Source organism: Scomber japonicus, chromosome 11, assembly GCF_027409825.1.
Source record: "Scomber japonicus isolate fScoJap1 chromosome 11, fScoJap1.pri, whole genome shotgun sequence".
NCBI lineage: Eukaryota > Metazoa > Chordata > Actinopteri > Scombriformes > Scombridae > Scomber > Scomber japonicus.
The window spans coordinates 833877-849868 of record NC_070588.1 but is presented as its reverse complement, the minus strand read 5'-3'; the positions used below and the strand labels follow the sequence as shown (position 1 = coordinate 849868).

The following is a 15992-nucleotide window of genomic DNA, read 5'->3' as shown; positions in this document are numbered from 1 at the left end:
TGCTCCTAAACAATAAATACATATAGTGGTGTTATATGGATCCAGTTTATTGTTCTTTCTGTCGTAACATTCAGATATTCATGAACTCAGTGTGTATATAACATTATATTCAGAAGAGTCATGTGACTGTTTCTTCAGTGTTGAGATATAAAGAAGTTTTTAAAAACACAATTACCTTTGTCAGATTCGAGTTGTTCCTTCAAGTCAGCCGGAGGTCGGTCGGGTTGTTGTTGATGCAGTCAATAAAACTTTCAGCAGCTACAAAATAAACAGTTTGTGTGTCAATCACTTTTTTTTTTGGATTTATTTTTGGGCTTCATGCCTCAGTTCTAGCTCGACTCGGCTCAATCTCTTCAAATTAAAATGTAAACATGTAACAACTCATTAGGGCAACAATTGTAAAACTATATAATTGTTAAAAATGTGTATAAGTTAAAAATAAATCTTAACCTAAATGTTAAATCTAAATATTCAATCTAATTGTGACAACGCCCACCTCAAGTCCAAATCTAAAAATGAAATCTAAATCTAAAAGTTACATTTAAAAGTTAAATGTTAAATCTAAATATTAACTATACATCTAAATGTTAAAGCTGCAGTATGTAGTTACGAGAAAAACGTAGATTTGAATGAGTACAACTGCCGTGCACGCTGCATGTGAAGGCTTGTCACCACAATAAGAGAGGAAGCCTGTTAGATGGAGTGAAAGCAAAGCAGACTGATCTTATTCTACTGTCAGGACATGATGACGATTTTAGCAAGTAACACAAAAATAGTTCCAGTCTGCAGCTTTAGATGTAAATCTAAATGTTAAATTTGCCAAATTGGGATAGTCTGTAATAATCCATTGTGTTATGGTATATCATGCTAGATAGGTCTTTTTTTTAAGTATATTTTTGGGGCCTTTATTTTACAGGTTAGTAGAGAGAGAGACAGGAAATGGGAGGCAGAGAGGGGGCAATGACACGCAGGATAGGACTGCTCGGTGCAGGATTCGAACCGGGGTCGCCTGCAGTGAGGACGGTAGCCTCATCACCACCAACTAGATAGGTCTTTTATACGTTTAATTACTATTTTGAATGAATGACTTACAGAGACAGTAATTCATATGCTTTGTACTTTGAGAGTTTATTCAGTGTTTACTGATCACTATCTTTTACAGCATTATTACTAACTTTCAGCTCTGTATGTTAGATGTTAGATGTGTGAAGTTATGTCTAGCTTAGGTTTGTCTTGATGTCCATGTTAGATATCGTTGTGTTTTATTGTCAGAGAACCACACACATAGAGAAACAGTCCCACTCTAGATCTGTTTCCACTCTCAGCTGAATATTTAAACAGTGTGCTGACCCGACAGCCTGAAGTGATATCTGCCACCTTCTATCACACATCCTGTACTGATCACATTATATGCATCACTAAATATTATGAGTCAAAGAGGCTGCGCTCTGATTGGCTGAGACACTCAGTATTAACAGAAGAAGACATTTAAACAAACATTACAGTGTTAAACTGCTGGGTTATTCTTATAAACCAACTGATGGGTTCAGGTTGCTGAGTTGTAGTTTGGCTGAGTTTGATCTAACATTGGGTTAAAACTAGTGACTCAGCACAACGGGTTGGAGATGCTTATTATTCTTTACAGCACCTCATTTTTATGACCTTTAACTCTCTTTGCTCCAGCATGTCATAGGAGAAGGTAAGACCTTAAAGTAAAATAAAATAAATCGAATGTAAAATAGCTCACAGTCAGACTCAAATGCACTGAGGTATTTATCTCAGTGCTGCAGCACCACCTGCTGGTGACACTTCATATGTGCATGAATTCCACTTCCAGTTCATATTTATGAAAGTTTTGAGTGAAATATGTGATAAATGAATCAGATGATATGTGACACACACTTTGTCTCCTGTGTACAGATTTATACACACTGAACATCACTGGGTTAAAGTTTGATCCAGTTTGGAATCAGGTTAACTTTATCACTCAGTCACTGTGAGCCAGTGTTTCACACAACAAGCTTTAGCTCCAAACTGTCACAGATTGATTGTTTCTGCTACCAAACCATGTGCAGATGACATTCAAAAGATACACAAGTTATTACCAATCAATAACAGACTGAGACACGTCGGTTTATAAAGAGCAGAGCAGATTAGAACAAGCTTTAGTTTCCATCTCCAAACTAAAGTCCTAAAAGTTAAAGAAGCTGTAAAACTGCTGCTCATGTGACCTCATTAACATAAAAGCTTCATTAAGCACAGCTCACAGAGAGCATGGAGAGCTAACATGCTAACATGCTAACATCATACAGCACATGAAATAAATCAACTGAGGAGAGAAATCTTTACCTGCAGCTTTCAGTCTCTCTGCTGGTCTTCTTCTTCTGCTGCTGCTGCAAAGTTGAGTGAGTCATTTTATAAAGGTTCCTCCCTCTATTATCATCATCAAACCATGTGACTTACAAGAAATCCACCTTTCACTCTGTGTGTGTGTGTTTGTGTGTGTGTGTGTGTGTGTGTGTGTGTGTGTGTGTGTGTGTGTGTGTGTTATATATCACACATACAGTCACATAGTATTATAACAGATATTATGTTGGAAGTGACAAATATGTATGGGATCAGTTTATATTTGGACATCAGAGATCTGTTTTATTAGCAGTCACAATATTTGTGTCTTCAGTGTGTTGTTGCATCAAACCTTCACTGAGAACCATCATCATCATCACTAATGCTGTTACCAAGCAGATTAACATTTCCTATTGAGGAATATGAAATAGACACAGATGATTATTCTGAGGACTCACAATCAGTGAACCTCAGGAAAAGAGATCTGGATTCACTGAGGTGTTATTAAGACTTATGTACTTTGATATTTTAATGTTTTGGGAATTATTAAAAACATGTGGTTAATGAAAGTGAAAGTAAAGATAAAACAAAGTGGGAGGTTTCTCTATAAAAGATCTTTGTCTCTCTCTCTGCACCATCAGTTGGTGTTTGTCTCTCTCTCTGCACCATCAGTTGGTGTTTGTCTCTCTGCACCATCAGTTGGTGTTTGTCTCTCTGCACCATCAGTTGGTGTTTGTCTCTCTCTGCACCATCAGTTGGTGTTTGTCTCTCTGCTCCATCAGTTGGTGTTTGTCTCTCTGCACCAGTTGGTGTTTGTCTCTCTGCTCCATCAGTTGGTGTTTGTCTCTCTGCACCATCAGTTGGTGTTTGTCTCTCTCTGCACCATCAGTTGGTGTTTGTCTCTGCTGCAGCGTCTCAACAATAAAGGTAAAGTTCTACTACGTTTATTATTAGCAGGTTATTTTAGTGATTGAATGTAAAATAATACTTTATGTGTATAGTGTAATAAAAACAATCAAAATATCAGGTATATCATTCCTTCATATGAGAATCAGAAATTAAAAAATTAAAAACTGTCTAATTACATGATTTGTTCATGAATGTTATACAAAAAAGCAAATTAGGCTTTGTTTTTAAGACTTCAGATTTTTTGAAAATTAACAAAACGCTTCAGGGCAGAATTTGTTTTTGATATTTAATTTTTCCAATTTCCATGGCCTGGAAGTTATTGACTTCTTCTTCACCTGTTTGTAAATCTGCTGTGATGTTTTCGGACGTGTGAAAAGCTGATGATGAACCGATCATCTGAAGAGAAAATCCGATTAATTGAACTGTGCAGCACGTTGGTGATTTGCCGCTTGGTCAAATGTGTAGAACTACACAGGCTGAAGTTAACACAATACATGTAACTCTTACTCCTGAGTTAAAGAGAGCCTGGGTTTATGGTATCATATTATACACTGATATGACTGAGTGTGTTTAACATGTTCAGAGCTGACAGCATGTCACTGATCACTGAACACATTCAATACTGAACCAGTCAAAACTCAGACTTCACACAGACAGCCGGCCAGACGTTGTTCTATCAGAGGCTTTACCTGAGATTGTTACTGTGACTCACCTGCAATCTACAGATATGTTATTAATATGCACTGTCCCTGACAAATACATTAATAAAAATAAAAATAAATCATTCAAGCTGAGAGAGTACCGAACATTATCACAGTTAACACCAACTCTCTGAACACATTAACAGCTCCACAATAACTGAGTTTGGGAGTTTATGCTGTTTTTTGTTAAATAAATTGTTTCTACAGGGTGATCTTGTTAATAAGCTAAATTCATATTTATTGAAATGTGGTGATTATTTTATATTTAGCGGGAGGACGCTTAATAAAATAATACATTGAGTTTAGTTATAAGGCTGGTGATAGTCTGAGCAGCTGTTCTTCTGTAAAAACATCAAGTTTGACTTTACATTCAGACTAACGCGCCAGCTACAACAGTTAGATTTCATCTGTGAGATTAAAGGGAATAATATTTAAATACTTCACATTAGAGCTAGCAGTAAATCACCAAAGAGCTGCACAGATCAATTAATGGGATTTTCTCCCTCAGATATCGGTTCATCATCTCAGAGTCAGATCAGAGGCGAACAGCTGAGATGACCGACTGACTTTTCACATGTCTGAAAACATGACAGCAGATTTACTAACAGGCTTTATTTTGATCAACTAATCATTTCGGGTTTTTGTTGGTTTTGTTTTAAAGTAAAGTGTTTGTTTCTCTCCTGCTAGTCACTTTGTGTTCTCAGCACATCTGAGCAGATTAAGATCAGTTAAGTATTTACTACTTTTATTACTTTCCCATCTTTCCGCCAAAACAACTTGTTATGAATGGATTATAAACTGGATGTTATTTAATATTACTAATAAGACAAAACAACCACATGGAGTAACACCTTTCAACCTTTTATCTATTTATCTTTACCCATTACCGTTTATCCGTTTTAATGAATTATGACTGTTAATACATGACTTTTAGTCAGCTATCACCACTGGTTATACCTTTGTTATTTAACTATTTAATCTGTTTATACTTTTAGCTGAATTAATATTCATTTTAGTAAATGCACAATACAAAATACAATAAGAAAGTTATATGCATGTATATAAAGGCTCAATATATTTACTATGCAATGTATAGAGTGAGACTGTTTTACTTGTGATTTTCACTGTTTATGTAATTTATAATATAATTATATTTATAATTAATGTGTTCCATTTAATTCTCACTTTCCAGCCATGGGACAAGAAACTTCATCTTCACCTTCACCTCCACGCACAGGTAAGTAATGAACCTACCTGCAGAACAAAGTTCAAACCTTATTCATATGATATGACGCCGCAGTGAGAGGAGTATACACAGACAGGGTCCTATCTTACGGTCACACAGCGGATGGCAGCGTGGCTAACGCGTCTTTGTTAGTTCCCCCGGGCACAGTTGTCATTTTCTCACCCTGTGCCCACGTTGTCTTTAATTGTAAAATGGAGAGAGCCGCTGCGGACAGTCCTAACAACCTTTGAAAGCCTCTGAGATGCTGCACAGAGCGCAGTGCCATTACGCACAGCCACTCATTGTTTATTAAATCAGCTGATGACACCAGGCTGCTGCAGTATAACCACACACACCTCTACACTCATCAGACTGGTTGGTCATATGTCCATATTCTTCCTTTATAAGAATTAAATGTGAGGTTAGCAGCTCATCAGCCAACTTTCCTTTCAGCAAAAGTAACTCATGTTATATTATTGAAATGCATTGTTGGGTAGATGTGTACTTTGTAAATGTAAATGTACTTTATTCATACAGCCCTTTACAACAGTCCTTTCGATGTACCAAAGTGCTTTACAGCAGGTAATAAATAAAGAGGAATAAGTAAAAACAATTAAAAACAATAAAATAACAGTGAAAGCAATAAAATACAACAAAATCGAATAAGATAAAAGTGTCATACTACTGGGTGTTAAAAGCCATCCTAAAAAAGTAGGTTTTTAGCCTGGACTTGAAGAGGCCCAGGTCATCTCAGCGGGGAGCTTATTCCAGAGTCTGGGGGCAGCAACAGAAAAGGCTCGGTCACCCCAATGCTTGACCTTTGACCTCAGAGCTCTACCAGGATTACGAACAGTTGAAAGCTCAGATAAATACGGTGGGGGGGGCGAGGCCGTTAAGAGCTTTAAAAACAAACATTAAACGTTTAAAATCAATTCTATAAAGGACAGGAAGCCAGTGGAGGGAGTTAAGAACAGGAGTGATGTGCACACGTCTGTTAGTGTTAGTTAAAAGACGGGCAGCAGCATTTTGCACAAGTTGGAGGCGACTGAGGGAAGACTGGGAGACGCCGACATAAAGTGCATTGCAGTAGTCTAACCTTGAACTTATTAGGGCATGGATGGCTTTCTCAACGTCATGATGGCTTAAAAACATTTTAACTTTGGCCAGGAGACGCAACTGGAAAAAACTAGTCCTGACAACATTGTTAATTTGTTTGTCAACCTCAGATGACTGTCCAAGGTCACTCCCAGATTTCTGACAGTTGGACTGAACTTTGAAGACAAGGTGCCAAAGCCAGCCGTCACAGTATCCCCAAACATAATGCATTCAGTTTTATCCTCATTTAAGTGAAGAATATTTTGGGCCAACCACTGCTTAATATCAGCAATACAGTCAAGCAAAGAACATTGTGCACTGTTACTATTTGGCTTCACTGGCAGATAGATATGTAAATCGTCTGCATAACAGTGGAAAGAAAGGTTGTGCCTGGCTATAATTGACCCAAGTGGTAGCATGTACAATGAGAAGAGGATAGGGCCAAGAATAGAGAGGAGAGAGAGGAGCACTGGAGGAGAGAGAGGAGCACTGGAAGAGGACTAGGTCACCAATCATAACGGAGAAGGTTCTATTGGGCAAGTAAGACGCAAACCACTTCAATGCAGTGCTGTGAATGCCAACATAATTACTGAGACATGACAGGAGGACTTCATGGTCCACCGTGTCGAAGGCTGCTGTGAGATCAAGCAGCACTAAGACAACAGGGCACTTGGCATCCACAGACAGAGCAATATGGTTGTGCACCTTTAACAGTGTAGACTCGGTGCTGTGACGAGACCTAAACCCAGATTGGAACTTCTCAAGAACAGAATTATCCTCAAGAAAGGACTGTAATTGTATAAAACAACTTTTTCTAAAACCTTAGAAAGAAAGGGCAGATTGGAAACAGGTAAAAAATGTGATAACACTGAGGGGTCAAGATTAGGCTTTTTAAGAAGGGGCCTGACCACAGCATGTTTAAAGGCAGCTGGGACAGTTCCTAATCTAAGGCAGGAGTTAATAAAAAACAGGAGACTGGGCCCAATAGTATTATAGATGTGCTGTTATAATAACAATCCGCCAAAGTGACAGTGCTCCTGCATATTAAAAGGGAATGGGGGATGACACTCTGATTGGAAACACGCCTATGATTAATGAGGGGACTTAAGTGGATTTGGTATCCGCCCCAAAGGCACTTGCACCACCCGATTCACGCCATGCGCTATAGATCGTTAAAATGAGGCCCTTAATGTATCTGCAGTTTTACCTTAACTGTGTCACTCTTTTATGCATTTGAGCTGTCCTCCATTACTTACAGTATTGTGTCTGCTTTACTTTCCAGCACCACCACCACCACCACCAACACCACCTTCTCCCAGTAAGTTATGAAATTCATTTGAGAACATCTCACACATGATTCTGATTATATTTACTGTTGAATGTCTTTTAATGCTGTTCTCTTGTCAGTTTTCGATGAGCCGTGGAGAAACATATCTTGGGGGTGAGTAAATATAAATGTGACAGCAGCTTTTATTTGTGTCTCTGCTTCTCAACATCGACCTCTCTGAGATCATTTCCTGTGACAGTTTGTCTGTCAGGCCAAATGTTGTGTTGGTTTGTGTCTAAATGAGACTAAAGACATTCCCATCACCCTCAGCTGTGTTTACTACTAATGAGCTAATGCTACCATGCTAACTACTGCTAATGAGCTAATGCTACCATGCTAACTACTACTAATGAGCTAATGCTACCATACTAACAAACTAACAGTCACTGACATTAAACATGAATGTGAAAAATCTCTAGATGTAGCAGCAAACACTTCAGTGTGTCGGGTGAGGACACTAATTTTGATTATTCAGGTTTGAATATGTATGTGTGTGTGTATGTGTGGTGCAACAACAGAGAACAACAATACAGATTGATTAATAATTACAATCTGACATAAACATTATTAGATGTACTAATGTGCAACCCGGTGTTCGTAATGTGCAAGTGCATGTAACAGTGTGCAAAGCGATGTTAGATTAGCTAACAGCGGCTACACCTTGGCTGAAGTCTGCTGCTGGGTGACGAGAGGAGAACTGGTTTCACAGTCAAACAGGTTGATCTGCAGTTCATGATCTGTTGTGAGTTGGCTCTTGGAGTAGTAATTGTAGCGTTTGTTCGAGTTTTGTTAATGCAATTAATGCGGGAAGTATGATCAGTATTTTATTCATATGATCATTACTGTGACCCAACAGCTGTCAGTCATAACATTCATTACAATCTAGAAATGAGAGAGAGAAAGACCTGGAGTATGTGAAGAATTATCAACCTGGAAACCCTGAAGTCAAACATCTCAGGATCATGGTCTACGGATCAGTCGGTGCTGGAAAGTCCAGCTTCATCAGTTCTGTCAGCAGCATTATAAGAGGCAGGATGGCCATTCCAGCTACAGCCAGTGCAATCACCAGTGATGCTAGTTTCACCACAAAGGTACGTAAACTGTCCCAAAGCAACTCTTCTTGTCCCTCTACTAATACTTTCAGGATAGATTTTTGTCTCCATCTCTAGCTGATATTACTGTTACTGATGTTACCCTCCACACATTATCAACTTTTCACAGTTAAAGTGGCAAAGTGCTTCGCTGCCTCGCTGTTATTGAAGATAATTGAAAGGGTGAGAAATAAATAACGCATCAAATGAAGAAGCAAATGTGGAAGCTGTTTGTTTCACTAGACACAAATTATAGTCGTGCAGTAGCCAGCGCGTCGATTAGTTTTAGTTCTATGCAGCCCTTCAGTGGCTTTAAGTTTTAGGCTTAGCCGCTACAATTTTGATAAACTGACCACATAATTAGAATCTACATAATCTTAATAACGTGACTTATTAACAGTTATTAACAGTAAATTGTGACTGTTTTGGTGTGTCTCCACTCTGATCTCTGCTGCAGCGCAGTCTGAACAGACCCAATGCATTTTGAAACAATTCGTTGTGTCATGCAAGTCAAGACAGCTTTATTTATATAGTGCATTTCATACCAAGGTGCAACTCAATGTGTTTTACATTACAACAAACATTTAACAGTAAGAATATGCATAATATGCAATAATGCAGAAGTGGGAGTGGTTTAATCTAAACTGGGTGGACACACTGCCACCTACTGGATGCATGTGGTAGAACAGATGCTCCTTACAGTTTCTTGAATGCAAATTGTGAGTAGTGTTTGTTTCATTTTTGGCACACTCCGTCTGATAGAATCGTGCCATAATTCATGTGATAAGGCTGAAGGACCTGAAATCCTTTAGTGCAGTTTTGCAAGTATGAAATTACACTTGCAATTCGTTTTTTGGCAGTTTTGCAGATCAGAAGTTACAATTGAAAAACTCTAAGATGTGCTTTCACAAGTTGTGAATTACAGTTACACAAATGCAAGTCATAGTGTTCTGCTCTTTGTCTTTATGGTATGATTCTATCTTCATACTAGCCCGCCATCTAATGGCGGGCTAGTATGAAGGTAGGAACCAAGATGGACTGGTAAATCCAGAGCTTTGCCTTTCGGCTCAGCTCTCTCTTCACCACGACGGATCTGTGCAGAGTCCGCATTACTGCAGACGCCGCACCGATCCGCCTGTCGATCTCACGCTCCATCCTTCCCTCACTGTGAACAAGACCCCGAGGTACTTGAACTCCTCCACTTGGGGCAACATCTCATCCCCGACCCCAATTACATATGTATTTAATAACATATGTTAATAAATACAAAAGTTAACGAGTAGAGAAAGAAATGAAGATAAATACATGACATGTAGTATGTTAACACCAATGTAAATTGCACAAATCCTTCACCACACAAAAATAAGGTGAATAAATGAAATATAGTATGTAAAACTTCTTTTTTTTTTGCATTTTATTTATTTATTTATTGCATTTTCACATAACCCAATAACTTACATGTAGCTATAACGGGTCTATATTAATTTTATAAATGTATTACTATTTATTTGGAAGCAGCAGTTTGTGTTGTGTGGCCTGGGATCATAATCATCACAGGTCAGTCCAACCCCCGCCCCCCCCTTGCTTTTCCTCTGAGAGTCAGACTCACTCACAACCTGTTCACAGCCTCTGCAGTCGCAAGTTCACCCCCCCCCCCCCCCCCCCTTTGCCTTATCTTCTGACACACACACAACCTGTATACGTGACTCTTAGCAGCAAGTTGACGTGATAGTAGGGGCGCCTCATCGCCCACTGCACCAACTTTTTTTTTTTGAGGACAAACTTTTTTTTTTTTTTTGAGAGTGCTTGTGCTCCCAAGTAGATTGCGCCCTGGGCGGTTGCCCACTTTGTCCATAGCAAAAACCGCCACTGCCAATACCCCATACTCCCAGAGAACCCCCCACAGTACTCCCCCAGGGACACAGTTGAATGCCTTCTCTAAGTCCACAAAACACATGTGGACTGGTTTAGCAAACTCCCATGCACCCTCAAGGATCCTGCAGAGGGTGTAGAACTGGTCCACAGTTCCACGGCCTGGACGAAAACCACACTGCTCCTCCTGAATCCGAGGTTCGACTATCCGACGGACCCTCCTCTCCAGCACCCCCGAATTGACCTTGCCAGGGAGGCTGAGGAGTGTGATCTGCCAGGTCTGACCGGCATCCTCCCCCACCATCGGAGCCAACTCACCACCAGGTGGTGATCAGTTGACAGCTCCGCCCCTCTCTTCACCCGAGTGTCCAAGACATGCGGCCGCAAGTCCGACGACACGACTACAAAGTCAATCATCGAACTGCGGCCTAGGGTGTCCTGGTGCCAAGTGCACATATGAACACCCTTATGCTTGAACATGGTGTTCGTTATGGACAATCTGTGATGAGCACCAATAACAACGCTCCGCTCGGGTTGAGATCGGGGGGGGGCCGTTCCTCCCAATCACACCCCTCCAGGTCTCACTGTCGCTGCCGACGTGAGCGTTGAAGTCCCCCAGCAGAACGAGGGAATCCCCAGAGGGAGACTCTCCAGCCCCCCCCCCCCACCCAAGGAGTCCAAGAAGGGTGGATACTCTGAGCTGCTGTTTGGACCATAGGCACAAACAACAGTCAGGATCCGTCCCCCCACCCGAAGGCGGAGGGAAGCTACCCTCTCGTCTACCAGGGCGAACTCCAACATACAGGCACCAAGTCAGGGGGCAAAAAGTGTTGCCACCCCTGCCGGGCGCCTCTCACCAGTGGCAACTCCAGAGTGGAAGAGAGTCCAACCCCTCTCGAGGAGACTGGTTCCAGAGCCCTTGCTGTGCGTCGAGGTGAGGCCGACTATATCTAGCCGGAACTTCTCAACCTCGCGCACCAGCTCAGGCTCCTTCCCCACCAGAGAGGTGACGTTCCACGTCCCTAGAGCTAGCTTCTGCAGCCGAGGGTCGGACCGATTTTTGTTGAGATCATTTAAAAAATCATACGAGGCAAACAATTTCAAGGTTTGTTTTTACAGTGTAATTGAACGATGGCACCAATGTAATAAATCCAACACATTTTATTCATGTTTCTTTTTAGTATGAGACTCACTGGATCCAGAAAGGAGGCAAAGGGAACGTTTACCCTTTTGTCTTCAATGACATCATGGGACTGGAGGAAAGTGGTGAAAAAGGAGTCAGTGTGGAAGACATCAAACTGGCCTTGCAGGGACACGTGTCTGAGGGTTACACGGTATGACTGTAACACTTAACTTTGTTCACTTGATTCAGTAAAACAAGTTAGTTTGTACGGCAGCATAGTGATGATGATAAGAAATATTTGCTCAGCTTCTTGTTAAAACAACAAGTAATGGTAATGGAGTATTTTATTTATCCTGCATGTCAGTCAGTCATTTTATTTTTTATATATTTCTCTGACATAAAGATATTTTTGTTCAGTAGATATTAATCTTATTGTTTGTAGATTCTATCATTGGATTTTGATATTATTTTACAGTTCAATCCTCGAGCTCCACTGTCAGACACTGATCCTCGCTACAATTCTTCACCCTCTCTGGATGACAGAGTTCATCTTCTGGTTTGTGTCTGTTCTGCTAACACATCAGAAATTAAAGAGTCTGTTTGGCAGAAGATGAGTGAGGTCAGAAGAACAGCCCATGACTTGGGTAAGTGTTTTAGAAAAGAGAATCAGCCAATGAAACATAGTTTCATGTACAGTGTCACAGTAAATCTGAGTGTGATAATGTTCATGTGTGTACAGACTGCAGCCCAACTGAGAACTATATAGAAATATTAGTTTTAAACAATGATTATAAGTTATATATGTAGATAAACACATATCTCAATAACTATTGGAATATTGCACCAATATTCATAATCCATCCAGAATGAATTGTAATCTCTTTAAATCCTCTGAAAATGGTCAGCATTATACCTGCTAAATATTAACATGTTAGCATTTAGCTAACGGAATGTAATTGCCTAAATTAAGTCACACAGAGCAGTCAGCATGGCTGATAACTTTTATGGACGTATTTACTGAGGATTTGCAGCTCCTCTTTATGGAGATAAATAGACAAATTGTGTTTCTCTTTATTTACTGACCATACTAAAGGTTTAGTAGTAGTTAAATGGAAGGAAAGTGGCTCAGCTGAAAACTGAGCATTTAGGCTCATTCAGCATTTTAATGTGTTTCTGTGTAGAGGCATAGAATATTGGAGGAGGGTATAAAGGTTCATAGTAATATCTGCAGCTCAACTCAGACTGACCACAGTTGGAGGAAACACACATTTCACATCATAAAAAACACAGGTGAGGGGAATGAGGTGATAACAGGAAGGGGATTGGCAAGATCTGAAATAACAAAGTTGGTAAATAAAACCAGATGAACAGAAAAAACAAAAACAGTCCTAAATAGCTGACCCCGTGACAGAACCCCCCCAAGGGACCCAGCAGTGCTCTTCAGGGCCGTACCCCTCCCAATCAATCTGGTACTGACAGCCCCTCCCACACCAACAGGACTTGAGGAGTCTGACAGTGTAGGCTGGCCCCACTGATCCGGGTGGAAGGTGGGGCTCTGGTGGTTGGCTGAAGCGGACTCTCCTTAACAGGGTTAAGCCGACAAATGTGAATCGTGGGATCCTCATGGGGCAAGGTAGGTGGAGGCAGATGGCAGCTGGGTTGATGACTTTGGCAATGGAGAAGGGACCCACGGACTGTGGAGCCAGCTTCCTGGATTCCACCCTTAAAGGCAGATCATGGGTAGAAAGCCATACTTTCTGACCAGGGGTGTAGTGAGGGGCAGGGGTGCAATGTCGATTGGCGTCCATCTGCGAAGCAGACTGGAGCGGGCCTGAAGCCATGTGTGGCGGCATCTGCGATTGAAGCCATGGACTGATGGAACCCTGGCCTCCCGCTCCTGTACTGGGAAGAGTGGTGGTTGAAACCCCTGAGAGCATTGGAAGGGGGAGAGTCCAGTTGCTGAATTGGGGAGTGAGTTGCGGGCCTATTCCACCCACAACAGCTGTTTGGATCAGGAAGGCATCGCAGAGCCGTCTACATTTCCTGATTCATTCTCTGTGGGTGGAAGCCCAAGGATAGGCTGACGGAGGCGCCAAGAAGACTGCAAAACTAATGCCAGAAACAAGAGGTGAATTGGGGCCCCTAGTCAGACACAATGGGCCATATGCAAGAAACACTTGTATGCACAGATTAGTTCTTAAATCATACTTAGGAGTGATTTACGAGGATTTCCTGCATTCACCAATTTTCTCCTATTTTGGATTTTCTCTTAGGTACAGGGGGCTGACATCGTATAGATAGGCAAGATATGATAATCAATTAATGAACACATAACATCTCCTAGGTGGTATCAAGACCAAACATCACTGTATGATACAATACAGTCAAGCATGGTACAGTAGCTGTACTTGAGTGGAGCGATGTTGCCTAATGTAGTTTATCAGCACAAATAAGACACACAGAGAGGTCGAGCTGTTGAGTTGTTACCTCCATCTCCAACTTTTTCTGTCAGCTTGTCCGTGCTGACAGCAGTCTCAGCAGCAGGTGTAACATCAGCAGTTGTCACTAACGTTTTCGGTAGAGGACTACGCTAGCTCTGGTCTTCAGAGTCAATTGACTTGGATTTTCACTGTATGCTGACTGCCACATAACAGAGAAATTAATAATGTTGATTCGCAGACTGAGCACATATTATATTGTCAGTATTTTAGAGACCCCTCCTCAAAAAAATCACAAATCAGGGGAGCTCATGTCTTATTGAGGAGAGCCAAGCTCCCCCTGGCTCCGCTGTAGTTCACACCCTGATTAATGGAATATGTCCCGTTCATTAAATTGCACTTCTGAATCCATAATCATGATGACATTACTATGTTTGCAAAAAATATTAGGCTATTTAGTATTAAAGTAATTTAACAACATAGGTAAACATATCAGTCATTTAAATTGACAATCTAAACTATGATATAATGCAAGCTTACAATATAAATATTAGCGGCTGAAACTACAAAGCGACTCGTCCACAGTTATATAAGGCCTGATATGGTATTTTGGGGGCGTTGTTCATGTTAATTTACTATTCTCAGGAATGCGCGTTCATTTAGAACAAGTGGGATTGATCATGTTTACGAAGGTAATTTACGACTGCTTCCTGGTGATACGTAAATTCCACTTCACAAAAAAAGTATGACAGATTTTAGAAAAAAAATACCAACATGTTCTTGGATCTGGCCCAATGTTTCTGGTGAGGCCATGCAGACAAAATACATGCTGTAACATGAGTTCAGCAGTCGGTTTAGCAGAGGGTAACTTAGGTAATGGTATAAAATGTGTGGGAGGAAATTCGGTGACAAAGTCCAGGGAAACAAGGGACCAACGTCGCTGAGGAACTGGCAGCAGTTTAAGGAGACCAGCTGGAGCTTGGCGGAGGCTTTTATTTTAGAAGCAAACCTGACAGGCCGCGACAAACTCCCTGGTATCCTTCATGATGCCCTTGATTGATAAATCTTTCTCTCGACAGGAATTCCCCAAGTGGCTATTGTCACTAAAATTGACGAGGCCTGTGAAGAGACTAAAAAGGATCTGAAGAACGTCTACAAGAGCAAATATGTGAAGAAAAAGGTGAGTACCTGTCATCTCATAGTTTGCTACATAAATGTAGTTTTATAAATATGAGCTCACTGTAGATGACATATTATTGTTTCTTTAAATCTTAGATCACAGACTTCAGCTCTCAGCTTGGTATTCCACTGAACTGCATCTTTCCTGTAAAGAACTACAGTTCAAAAATCTCCCTGGATGATGATGTTGACACACTGATCCTGAGCGCTCTGAGACGGATGACTGACTTTGGAGACGACTTCATTAACAAAGTGTAAAATTGCTTACTGTTGAGTTATATGGTAATCATAGTTTAATCCTGGCATGATGGAGAATGGCTTATAAATCATATTAATAGATATTATTTCATGATGCTTTACCGCCGCCAACTGGAATAGAGTATAACAGGGAGAGACAAGGCCCCTTTAACCAACCACCTTGTACCTTGGGAAGGCACAGAGAACAGCATACCAGGATATATGGCCAGACCAGTTTATTTCCAGAACTCTCTTAACAAGATAGACCTAGTCAAATCAAAAACTGAATAACAAAAAAAGGAACAAACCAAGGAGACATGAACTAAATCTTTAACAATAGAGTTCAACAACATCTGGTGATAAAATGGCAGCAAAATACTAAAATGTCTCTTGATAAAGATACAAGAAGTAAATGGTCAATAGCGAGTCAAAACAATCAAATCAGGATG

The 15992-nt window shown here is 40.7% G+C and overlaps 2 protein-coding genes across 2 annotated transcripts in view; both read left to right on the top strand.

The window, feature by feature from the left end:
- The window catches only part of LOC128367622 (interferon-induced protein 44-like), a 216038-nt gene that overhangs the window by 11335 nt on the left and 188711 nt on the right, over positions 1-15992 (top strand). The gene's annotated exons all lie outside the window — the stretch shown is intronic.
- LOC128367625 (interferon-induced protein 44-like) overlaps positions 8527-15992 on the top strand; it is a 90316-nt gene continuing 82850 nt past the window's right edge. The window contains exon 1 of the mRNA XM_053328241.1: positions 8527-8694. Coding sequence (XP_053184216.1) covers positions 8566-8694 — 129 coding nt within the window. The 5' untranslated portion in view covers positions 8527-8565. The remainder of the gene's footprint in view (positions 8695-15992) is intronic.